Source organism: Orycteropus afer, unplaced genomic scaffold (genome assembly GCF_000298275.1).
Source record: "Orycteropus afer afer isolate SDZICR_OR568_19922 unplaced genomic scaffold, OryAfe1.0 scaffold00029, whole genome shotgun sequence".
Classification (NCBI taxonomy): Eukaryota; Metazoa; Chordata; class Mammalia; order Tubulidentata; family Orycteropodidae; genus Orycteropus; species Orycteropus afer.
Window position 1 is genome coordinate 10998650 of NW_006921616.1, and position 10836 is coordinate 11009485.

The 10836-nt window shown below is 47.8% G+C and overlaps 1 protein-coding gene across 1 annotated transcript in view; it reads right to left on the minus strand.

The window, feature by feature from the left end:
* Nucleotides 1-239: 239 nt before the first annotated feature.
* NEDD4L (NEDD4 like E3 ubiquitin protein ligase) overlaps nucleotides 240-10836 on the minus strand; it is an 82180-nt gene continuing 71583 nt past the window's right edge. The window contains exons 20-25 of the mRNA XM_007935550.1: nucleotides 9645-9705; nucleotides 7718-7777; nucleotides 6127-6234; nucleotides 4401-4497; nucleotides 3260-3332; nucleotides 240-342 (exon numbers count right to left, since the gene is read on the minus strand). Coding sequence (XP_007933741.1) covers nucleotides 240-342; nucleotides 3260-3332; nucleotides 4401-4497; nucleotides 6127-6234; nucleotides 7718-7777; nucleotides 9645-9705 — 502 coding nt within the window. The remainder of the gene's footprint in view (nucleotides 343-3259; nucleotides 3333-4400; nucleotides 4498-6126; nucleotides 6235-7717; nucleotides 7778-9644; nucleotides 9706-10836) is intronic.

The window sequence follows — 10836 nt, forward strand, 5'->3', positions numbered from 1 at the left end:
AAGGTCATTAGTGTACACGTCAGCCAGTTGGTAACTCGAGGTGGAGGACGCAGGGAGGAGCACACGCTGTGACCGGCTCCCACCTCTCAAGTCGGGCAAGTGCACGGGACGAGGTTCTGCTCCAGGAGCCCCACGCTGCGCAACCCTGCGCCCGCCATCATCTCTGCAAAAGTCTGTGAGGAAAACGCAAAAGTGCAAGCGAACTTGCTCAATGAACGACCACCCCGAGGCAGGGGCGCTTAATCCACCCCTTCAAATCCTTGAGCGTTTTCCACAGCCATGAGAAGTTTCTCTCGTAAATCTTCGAAGGTTTCGTACGGAGGTAAGTCAAGGCGATTAAAGCTGCAAAAGGAAGAGGGGTGGTAACAAGCAACCGTTATTCTTCAATCACAACAGCGTCTCCTGGATCTGCAAAGGGGCCATTTGGTGTTTGGGAGAGAGGAGGAACAAGTCTTGGCCAACCATGTTGAGTGCCAAAATACAAATTCCAGCCAGGAAACTGCCCACACCAAAGCAGCTACATAAACTATGGAGGAAAGAAAAGCCTGGCCATACATGAGAATCACCTGGGGGAGCTTCTAACATCCCAGTGCTCAGGCCCCATCCTCAACCGAGTCTCAATCTCTGGGGCTGGACCGTGGCATCAGTGTGTTTTTCAAAGCTCTCTAGGTGGTTCCAACTTGCAGCCACGGCTGAGAACCACTGAGTTTGGACAGCTCACCTTGACAGCCCCGTTTTCTGGTAGTGGCTGAAGCATGTGGATGGCAAGATAGAAAACATCCAACAGGAAGATGTCTATCCACAGAGAAGTCTCAAACAGTTACACCCTCGACTACCATCTGAAACCCACCCAGAGGTGCCTCGGAAGACAGGTCTGGCCATCTCCTTCCTAAAGGTCACAGCCTTGACAATCTCGTGGAACACAGTTCTACTTTACACACACGGGGTTGCCATGATTTGAAATCGGTTTGATGGCAACGAGAAAAATAAAGAAGTATCTGTCAACAGGACCACAGTGGGCACTGACCATACGCCACATCAGTGGCTTCTCCTTGAACGGTCGAAGGAGAGAGTGAGCCTTATCAATGGAGTCAGCATGTGTGATGTGGCTGGTGAAAGGTACAGATTCTAATTCAGGCAGGGCAGAGCTCAAATGCTGTGCTTTGTGCATTTCTAAACTGTGTGGTCATGGGTAAGCATACTACAAGCTCCCAAGGATAACAGAAGTAAAACACGGTTGCCAAAAACGTTAAATAGGCCCACATGAGTAAAGCACGTAGTACAAGTGCCTGTCCCCCAGATGATGGCTGTAATGATTTAGCTCTTATTCGTGCTCTTCATTACTAGCACTAGGAGTCTGGGGTTCTGCAACACCACCAGTAGTCCTGGGGTTTGGCTCAGTGTCAGCTGCCTGTGAAATCAAAGGTATGGTAATCCACCAGTGCCAGTTGCCATGGAGTTAGTTCAGACTCACAGTGACCCGTATATGTGTCTAAGTCGAACTGTGAGCCACGGGGTTTCCAAAGGTTGGTTTTTCAGAGGCAGAATTCCAGGCCTCTCTTCCAAGGTGCCTCTGGGCAGACTCAGATCTTAACCAACCTTTGGGTAGCAGCTGAGCACGTTAACCATCTGTGCTGCCCAGTTACTCCTATCAGAACCCAGAGAGCCACACTTGACTCCGATACTGTTTGGAATCAAAGCTCCCAACTACCAAAGTACTGTCCCCCTGGAACAAAAGCAGGGACGCGGGCATACACGTCTTAGGCAGGGACCACTATATTCGTTGCACTGGGGGAGTCGGAAGAATGGCATGAATGGAACACCTTTCTTTCGGGGAGGCCAGGGAATGGAGCAGCAGCAGAAACCCTTCACAGCCATTTTCGCAAACACATTTTCAGGCAAGTTTTGTCTGCACCAGCGCTGCTTGTTCAGGGTGGGCGTTTCCTGCACTAGGTGTTCAGTTGCATTATTAAGCTCAGAGTGGCCGACATGGCCTCTGGGAGGCAACTGAGAAAAGCAGGGCTGTCTGCGTGAGTGGCTCACCATTCCAGAAGGCCCGCTTCCCAGAGAGCAAAACACAGAAGCCTGTGCGGGAAGACCTACCGGAGGGATCAAGGAGGGCTAGGATCAGTAAGGCCAGAGCTCATGGAACACTCCCAAGAGCCCACTGCACAGACTGCGCTGTGTGTGGCAGGGAGCTCTGCAGAGTAAACCATGGAGCTCCCTCCTCCTCAGCTTCACATCCTGGGAAGGCCTCTGCCCACAGCTCGCCCCGGGGCACAGCGTCATCGCTCAGGTTTATGCGCCCCCGAAACGTTGGCATTATTACTCAATTCCAGGGAATCACATGGCTTACTGACGGGCATGGAGGATTTTTTAAATTAAACCCACCAGCCACACCTCGGAAGGAAGGTTCGGCAATCTACATCCGTAGTGATACCGCCTCGGAAACCCAAGGAGGGGTCGTTATGAGTTGGTTCTGACTCAATGGCACATAACAACAACATGTTTCTATAGGTAATTTTATTCTAAATTCTAAACAACCAATTTAACATTTGGGTAAAAACTCAATCTGCTTTTAGGGCAGTGTCTGCCACACCTGTATATACCGACTATATAGTGAAATCTCTGCTGCCCAGAATAATTAGGGCAGGAGGGGGTTTCAAGGAAGAATTGCTGTAGTATGGAAGGTTTAGCCCTTTTGGTGCCAAACATACTGGATCTGTGTAAATGCTGATGTGCGTGTTGCTGGAGTTACCCAGGGCTAGGACCCGTTCTGGTTTGACTCCCTGATGAGAAGTTGCATTTCCACCCCAGATTTTGTTACATTTGAATAAGACTTCCAGATGATTCATATGTATATATGAACGAGCAGGTACGAAGCCCTGCTATTACCACACAATTTCCATTTTCATTGGTGTCATTGTCACTGAAAATTCTAAGCTCTTTATGAAGGAGCCCTGGTGGTGCAATGAGTAAGAGCTTGGCTGCTAACTGCAAGCCTGATGGTTCAAACCCACCTAGCTCCATGGGTGAAAAAACTAGCAATCGGCTTCTGTAAAGATTACAGCCAAGAACATCCTAGCTCTACTAGGTGACATGGGGTTGCCTTTAGGCAAAACCAACCCGAAGCGCCTGGCAACACCACGAAGCCACCGAGGGGTGGGAAGCATGTGGCAGTGTGTAACCCCCAGCCCAGCACTACACACGGCTAAGTACTGAAAGTACTGTGTTGACCGCAGGGGCTTCTGCCACTTACCACGTGTGAGCCCTGGGCAGCTTTTCGGGACTCCCCCATTGCTCTATTGTAAACAGCTGAGGGCCATTGGAACCTGGAGGAAAGAAGAAAACAAAAACTAACGGGCAGAGGGGTTAGGGCAGCAGAACACAGCCGAGTTACGACTGCAGACCAACAGGGGAGCAGGAGAATGCTTGGCCCCATCAGGGCCACACCGGGGCAGGGTGTGCCTGCCTCCGTCCGGAGGGCCCCCCCCCCCCCGTCTGCTACGACGTAGTATTCAATGCTGGAGGAAGCAAGGGCTGCACCTCGCCACCACAAAGACTGCAAGGCTTCCGAGTGGGCTCTCGCCCAGTTTAACCACATGACATATGGAACTGCAACAGCCCACAGTCCTTAAAACTGGAAGTTTACATGTAAAAGGGGTTTGGGTGGGAAAGGAAAAAGAAAGGTGACCTTTGGTTTACAGAGAAGACTGACTTTAAAAAAAAAACAATCTATTGTAAGTACTGTGAAATCCTCCTTCCTGGAGGTGATGGGCCCTGTTAAGGTTACTCCTGTTTATAATTACATGGGTGATTCTGTAAAGCCTAGTTTTTGAAGATGCACCAAGAAAGCGAAACAAAAACAAAATTAAAAGAAGACTAAACCTGGCTTCCTGGGGATGTAGGGCCCTTACATAAAGGTGACAGGAGCTTGACGCCCAGGCACAGGTACCTGTGTGAAGTACAGGCCGTCCCTGACTTACAACGGGGCTTCATTCCATCAACTCTGACCTAAGTTGGTTCTGACCTAAGTTGAACATCATTTTTTTTTTAGCTTCCATTATTATTACCTTTCGTTATCAGTATCTTTACAAATACTGTCTGTCTCTGAACACCTGAGAATGATGACAGACACGATTACTTGCTGCAACACTGTATGCAGTATGTGTTACTAACAACAGGATGCACAAACCCCCAGACAGATGGTAGTAAGCGTGGTTTGCAGTAGCCCGAATAGTCAGGGACTACCTGTACTTTTAGGGAACTTGCTGTGACACTGTTATGAACAGGTGTCGTAGCCCTGTCTTAGGGCCCAAGAGGCAGAGTCATCCAGGGACACAGCCATATCTAGGCTAGAGTCACAGGAGGGCACCTGGGCCCAAAATGATGGTGCTCACCGTAAAGTTCGGCAAATCCGTTCATGGGCACTCGGGACGTCCCCGTGACAAACTGCAGTAACCGGATGCGCTTCTCAGCATCCATCAGGAGCACCGCCTGGAACAGGGCAGGAGGTCAGCGCAGCCCCACGAGACCCACACACACGGCTGTGGGGCAGGCACGCAGGACTCACCTGTTCATCTAGAGGGCTGACTCTGAAACCTGGCCACCCCATCCTGACCTGTGTAATCTTAGTGAGAGATCACAGTGAGTCTCTCTCCTTCTGCCAATATGTCCAAATAAATGACATAAAAAGCCAACTCCTGATGGCATCAAGCTCGTGTTTCTGAGTGTTAAGCTGTGCCAGCTCCCCATAAGCCAATTATAAAGACTTTTAGGGAGCCATGAATGCCAGGGAACCCATGAGCATGCGAGATGGGATTTCATATGCAGACCAATTCTCTGAGGTAACATTCGATAAAAGGAAAAAAAAGGGGGTGGGGAGAGGGAAGCACAGACCTCTAAACCATGTGCCTGTCTTCCATGTCTGAATGCTAGCGGAAACTTCACTGGCTTCATTGGTAATGTTATTTGAATTGCAGTGAAAAAGAATCCAAAATCAATGGGTGGGACAGGGATAAGGGCTTACAAAGAACCAGCTCTTTGTTTTTTTTCTCTCGACTTCGTCCGGCACTTGAAATACTATTAATAATAGACTTCTAGTATTAAAACAAGTTAGAAGATTTCTTTTTTCCTCTAAGTAAACAATCATCCTTTTAAAAAGACCTAGAATTTTAAACTCAACTCAAATCTCCTTTGCACCCACTCATTCTGGTTTCACTTCCCTCTTAAGTTGAGTGGAATAAAAACATTTGCATGACACAGGAAAGCTCAAAATGTTGGTTGGAATTAATAAAAAACAGGGAAAATAGTTTTTACCAGAAAATGGCATCTTGGGAAAGTAAGTTCTCAGAGGGCAGCATGTGTCCAGAGATAAAAAGCTCAGAAGGCAGGAAGGGACCGGAAGGAAGGCCAAATGGAAATGGGAAAGACAGGGAGGAAGTGGGAAGATCTCAGTGAGAGATCACAATGTGTTACACTGTGGGGATTGCAGTCAATGTCAAGAATCAAAATGTGTATGAACTGTTGATTGGAAAACCAATGTGCTTTGTAAACTTTCACCGAAATTTAAAAAACAAAACACTTAGGGTCAGAAGGGGGCAATAAACCACCCAGATACATTCCTAAATGAACAGTGAATTAAACAGCACTTTTTTTTTAAAAAAAAAAAAAAGAAAAAAGAAAAGTTAAGAGCCAAAGTCTGGGATTGCCTGAGAAGCCTGCCCTTCTTGCCCTCCCTCGGGTGGGCTGGTTTCAGATCTGAGCACAGGTAGCACCTTTTCCAACCATCCTATTCTCTGGGTTCTCCAGATAAAAGCAACTTCAAGGCAGCAGCTTAAGGAGGACAGTGCATTGTGATGGGAAGCCGCCTTACTCAAGGCCTCGCTGTCCGTAAGGGATGCAGACAAGCAGCAGGGAGACTGTCTCCTGGCTCACTCGGCCTCCTCTCTGCCCCCAGTGTGAATGTAGCACTCCCCAGTTTCCAGTGTCAGCCCTCAAGTGACACTACAGAAGGGAGCACGGAGCCCTCAGATCTAACCCGGTGTGTGTGGGGGGCACATGGAGCAAGGAGTGACCCCTGTGGCTCCTGCCACACCAGGGAGGCCCCCGGAGACCTGCAGTTACCTTCCAGAACCACTGAATGACAGGGTGATTTGGGCAGTAGCCATTCTTGTAGACAGAATGCTGTCTCCAGTCGTTCACGTCCACGTCGCCGAGGCCGCACATCAGCAGCTATAAGGAAAGTGACCGTGTGTATATGAGGCAGGGCGGGAAAGATGAACAGTCACACCAGAGTTCTGCCAGCGTGCAAAGCAATTTGTAAAAACAAGTGCAGGTGGAAATGTGTGCCCAATGTCACCTGCCACCGTACACCAAAGAGACATCATGAGCACGGGGGTGACCCAACTCCAAGCTTGGACAAAGCCATGCCATTTCACATTGGCCATAAAAGCCCCAGGTCAATCACAGTCTTCTCTACCTCTCTAGTCTTAACCAGGCACTCAAAGGCTTTAAGCTCCATTAACATATGCACTTCATCCTGGTTAACGTTTTCCTTTCTGAGTGGTTATCTATCACCATATTTAAAAATATCTGCCCTCAACTCCAAAGAATCAGCACTGTGACAGCCAGAACGCATCTTCCCGAGCCTGATCCAGCCAGGTGACAAGAAATTACCTAAACTGTTCAGTGGCCTGTGCCCTTGTACTGATGCTGGCATTGATGCCTGGACTTGTCATGGAGGTTTGCTTTTTTAATTATGTAACTTGCCAGTAGGGAAAGTTCTCTGTGAAAAAAATGGAGTATGACAGTCCTGTAGAGACACCAGAGACAAGGAGAGAGAATGAAACAGAGCCTAGGCGCCAGGTTCCTGCCCGGCCTCTGCCAGCACCTCACCGGGTGAGCTTGTGAGGTCACCGCCTTCACCTACAAGGCGGACCCTATAGGATTTCTGTGCCATCATCTGCCTTGAAGTTTCATCTTAAGATAAAAGTACAGAAAGCCAGTCTATGATAATTGCTGGACAAATGGCTAATTAAGCCCCAGCAACAGCTTCTCAGCGGTCTCAGGCTTCCTTCTGCTTCTTGCCACTCACGAAAGGGTCAGAAATGCCCTGTTCTCAGGTTGCAAGCTCTCACACCTCAGTCACACAAAGCAGCTGAAGCAGACAATCATTAAACCATTAAACCACCTTTTGCTTTTGCTACTCCCTTGCCGTCTGGTGTTTTTCCTATTTAAGTTTAGTTAGACAGCTTGTCTCCAGCCCCTAGGAGATGCTTACCCCCACTTTGTGTAGCCAAGTCCCCCCATTTAGCTGCCACAGTAGGGATGGAGAGGCAGCTTAGGACCCCTGGCCAGGGGGGCCTTGTAAGCAGGGGACTGACACCCCAAAGGAGTGCTTAACCCTCGGCTGTACCTGACGCAGCTTCCTTACCAGGTGTGCACAAGACCACGAACCAGCTCAGGGGATGGGTCTGTGCTCACCTATCATGTGCCAGAATTGCCTTCTAACGGGCAAAGATCCATAGCCATCTACTTCTGCTATTCCTTACCCTCAACTCAGCAAACAAATGAGCCCCATAGACAAGAGTCATGGAATCAAATTCATCACAACTTACTCCTTAGGATAGCATGCAGCAGAGAACAGTAAAACCTCGTAAGATAACGAGAGATACTTTTTATCTTCTATACAGTAAATGATGTTCACAATACAAACCTCCAGTTCATTTTCATCAAAGATTTTAATCAAATCAATAGGAAGCAGTTCTGTGAATCCCTGAAAGTAAAAACAGAAGAAAAAAAAATCAGCCTAAACATGTTCCTTGAAAGAGACAAGTTTTAAAGGCAAAACAAATTTCTTTTTGTTGAGCTGGGAAATGCATTAAAAAAAAAATTTTAGAAAAAGAGACATTTTTTTAAGCTGATGATTGCTGTATCCATGATGGTGTCAAATTGCTGTAATTGCAATAAAAACATAGCACAGTGGAAAACAGCATAATCTAGAGTATTCAAGAACTTGAGTAAAATTTGAAACCCTATGAAAAGGTGGGGTCCTACTAGCAGGTGGATCCCAAAAGCCACATGTGACACATTGCTGTGAGTTAGCAGCCCTGAAATACACAGGCCCTAGACATGCAACAGAACATTTTCACACATGACTCGTGGAAGGCACAGACATGAAATGCAAAAGTAGCAGCCTAGGCCGGTGGAGAGACTGAGGTACAGAAGACCAAGCTCTTGCTGCCATTCACACAGCTAGGCATGACCTGGAGTGAGGGTGCAAGCACCTCAGGGCCCTGCACGCTATGAAGCTGGGGGTTCCACAGTGCGGCTCACCTGGTGGGGGCTTGTCATACGTGGCATCAGACCCACTGCTCTCAAGTATGTCCACCTCCTACAAAAATGGCACCAAGCCCCTGGCCTTGGCTAGGGGGCAAGCTTCTGTGACCAGCACCAAGTGGGAACTCTGTCCCTTCAGTAGAAATTAAAAACGTGCACTTGTGTTTCCCATGCTATCTTTTAAGTAACAAGTGATGATGTGGTAGCTTCACATGTGCAGATAAAACTGCTCCCTGAAGTTTCACAGCTGTGGCCATTCACCGGGGTGCCTGTCTCCTGAAGTGCCTGAGGGTTAGGTTGGAGTTGCCAACCTTCTGGTTAGTGGCTGAGCACTTAACCACTTCTACCGCCCAAAACCAGCCATGAGGAAGATTTAAACTTACTTTTGGCCAAAGTAAGACATTTTTTAAAAAGATGCCTCTACTTGGGCCTCATATACTGCCTGGGGCCTCACTGACATGAAATACAGTGAAACCTGTGAGCTGGAACCAGACAGGACTGCCTTTGATAGGGTGCAGTCTTACCATTTTTCTCTTGCCCAATTTTAGTGGAAAATATTTAAGTCTTCCTTCTCTGACAGGTTTCTTTCTTACATAGATTCCAGCTTTTGCAGCTTATATGAGAAGTGTCAGTGTCACCTCTCAAACAGGGTGAAAGCTGGCACAAGGTGGCTTGGTACAAAAAAAAAAAAAAAAAGCCCAGCTCAAGGAACTGTGTTCTATACATATCTGCATAGGAAGGTAGTCTGCGAGGAGTTTTTAAGATAGCCATGCAGGATGGGCAGGGGATAGACACAATGTTTGAAGGGGACGCCATCACTACAAGGAAGGAATGGCATAACTGGAAACTGCCATTTATACCCTTCAGCTCTGAGTCCTTAAAGTTCTCAGAACCTGACACCTCAGCAAGAGGCAGGAATGTGTCTCCCAGCCTCCAGTGGGTACAGCCTGACAACTAAGGACAACAGTCCTGGCCTCTGTGGGGGCCTGGCCTTCCTGGTTAAGTTCACCAAAAGTCCTATATAGAATCAGTTATGGAAAACTGAAGGCAAGACAGGCAAGGCAAGAGAACATGAACCAGAAAAATTAAAAAAAAACAAAACAAAAGGCAGCATCTGGGTAACAATACACTCTGGTTGCAGAGGCGGGGCAGAGGTGAGGTGGGATTCCTGATGTTCCCCCTGTGGCCCCACTCCTAACCCCCTCTCCAGGTGCAAGAACAATTCCAGCCCGCCAGCCGCGTGAGGAAAACACCCCCTTGACCTCTGTTCACGGCACTAGCAGAGCAGCGGCCAGCACACTTACCTCCAGGAAAGCGTTCATCTGTTTCTGGACCCTGTTCACAAACCTCCACTGGATAACGAGGCTGCAGAGAGAAGGAGCAGTGTTCACCTGCTGACACCGTGGCCAGGACTCTCTCATTCCCCATCACAACCTCGATGCTCTCTGTCAGGCAGGGGAAGGAAGGAAACCCCACAACGGCACAGGCAAGGCCACGGTCCAAGGCCTTGAACCTTTCACACTAACTGCAACGCCTGCAGGTAGGCGCAAACCTCACTGTGGACCTCAAAAGAATGATGCTGAACGCCCTTGGTTTTCAGAGCAAAGCCTTCACTTACCAAAGTTGTTTTAAAAATGGCATTATGTAAAGAAAAGAGAAAAAAATCATGGGGCACGAATACATATGTGTTCATGTGTATATGGTATGTGTGTACATGCATACATACACACATATACACATACATACATGTATAAAGGTGTATGAAATAATTTTAGCAGAGTACCAAGCACAAAATACTTGGTCATATGATATTTTATTCTCATATCCAACGTGTTGATTGTCATCACTGATGTAATAAGCTCTGTTAGCAAGACAATTGACATGAATATCTTAATACCAACATCTGGAGAATGAGTATAAGATCCTTTTAAGTAACTGATATTCATTGGAACGGTTTTCCCTGTGACCATGTTGTGGAGAATGTACTGGAAGGCTAAGCTAAGCCACTCTGGATCCTGTCTAAGGGATTTCATCTGCAATAGCATAAGGACCTTGTCAGAAAGGCCTCCGCCTCTGAGACAGCGCCATGGCAACGACCCTCGAGGACCAGTCTGATTCCACAGCCACTGCTCAGTCCTATCAGGTTTTATTGTGCTGTGCCGTCACCAGCAGCCATGTATCATTCTCCTTGTACTGGGGGAATGCAGGTGTCAGGGAACAGTTGGTGATTTCAATCATAATTTTTTCACAGTGAAGCTAGCTGGAACTCTGCCCAGCCCCAGCCCCTACCAAGTTTGAAGCCTACAAGAATTTGCTGCAAAGAATGAGGCATGACAATGACATGTATCTCACGTGTCAGACTCCTTGGACTCTAATCCCAGTGGCCCTGGGCACACCATTGTTTGAGGACCTATCCAAGATCTATACCTTCCTAACGCAGACACAGTGTCTGGAAGGGTGTCTTGTGAGATTTTCCAAGTTCAGAATAAGGATGCT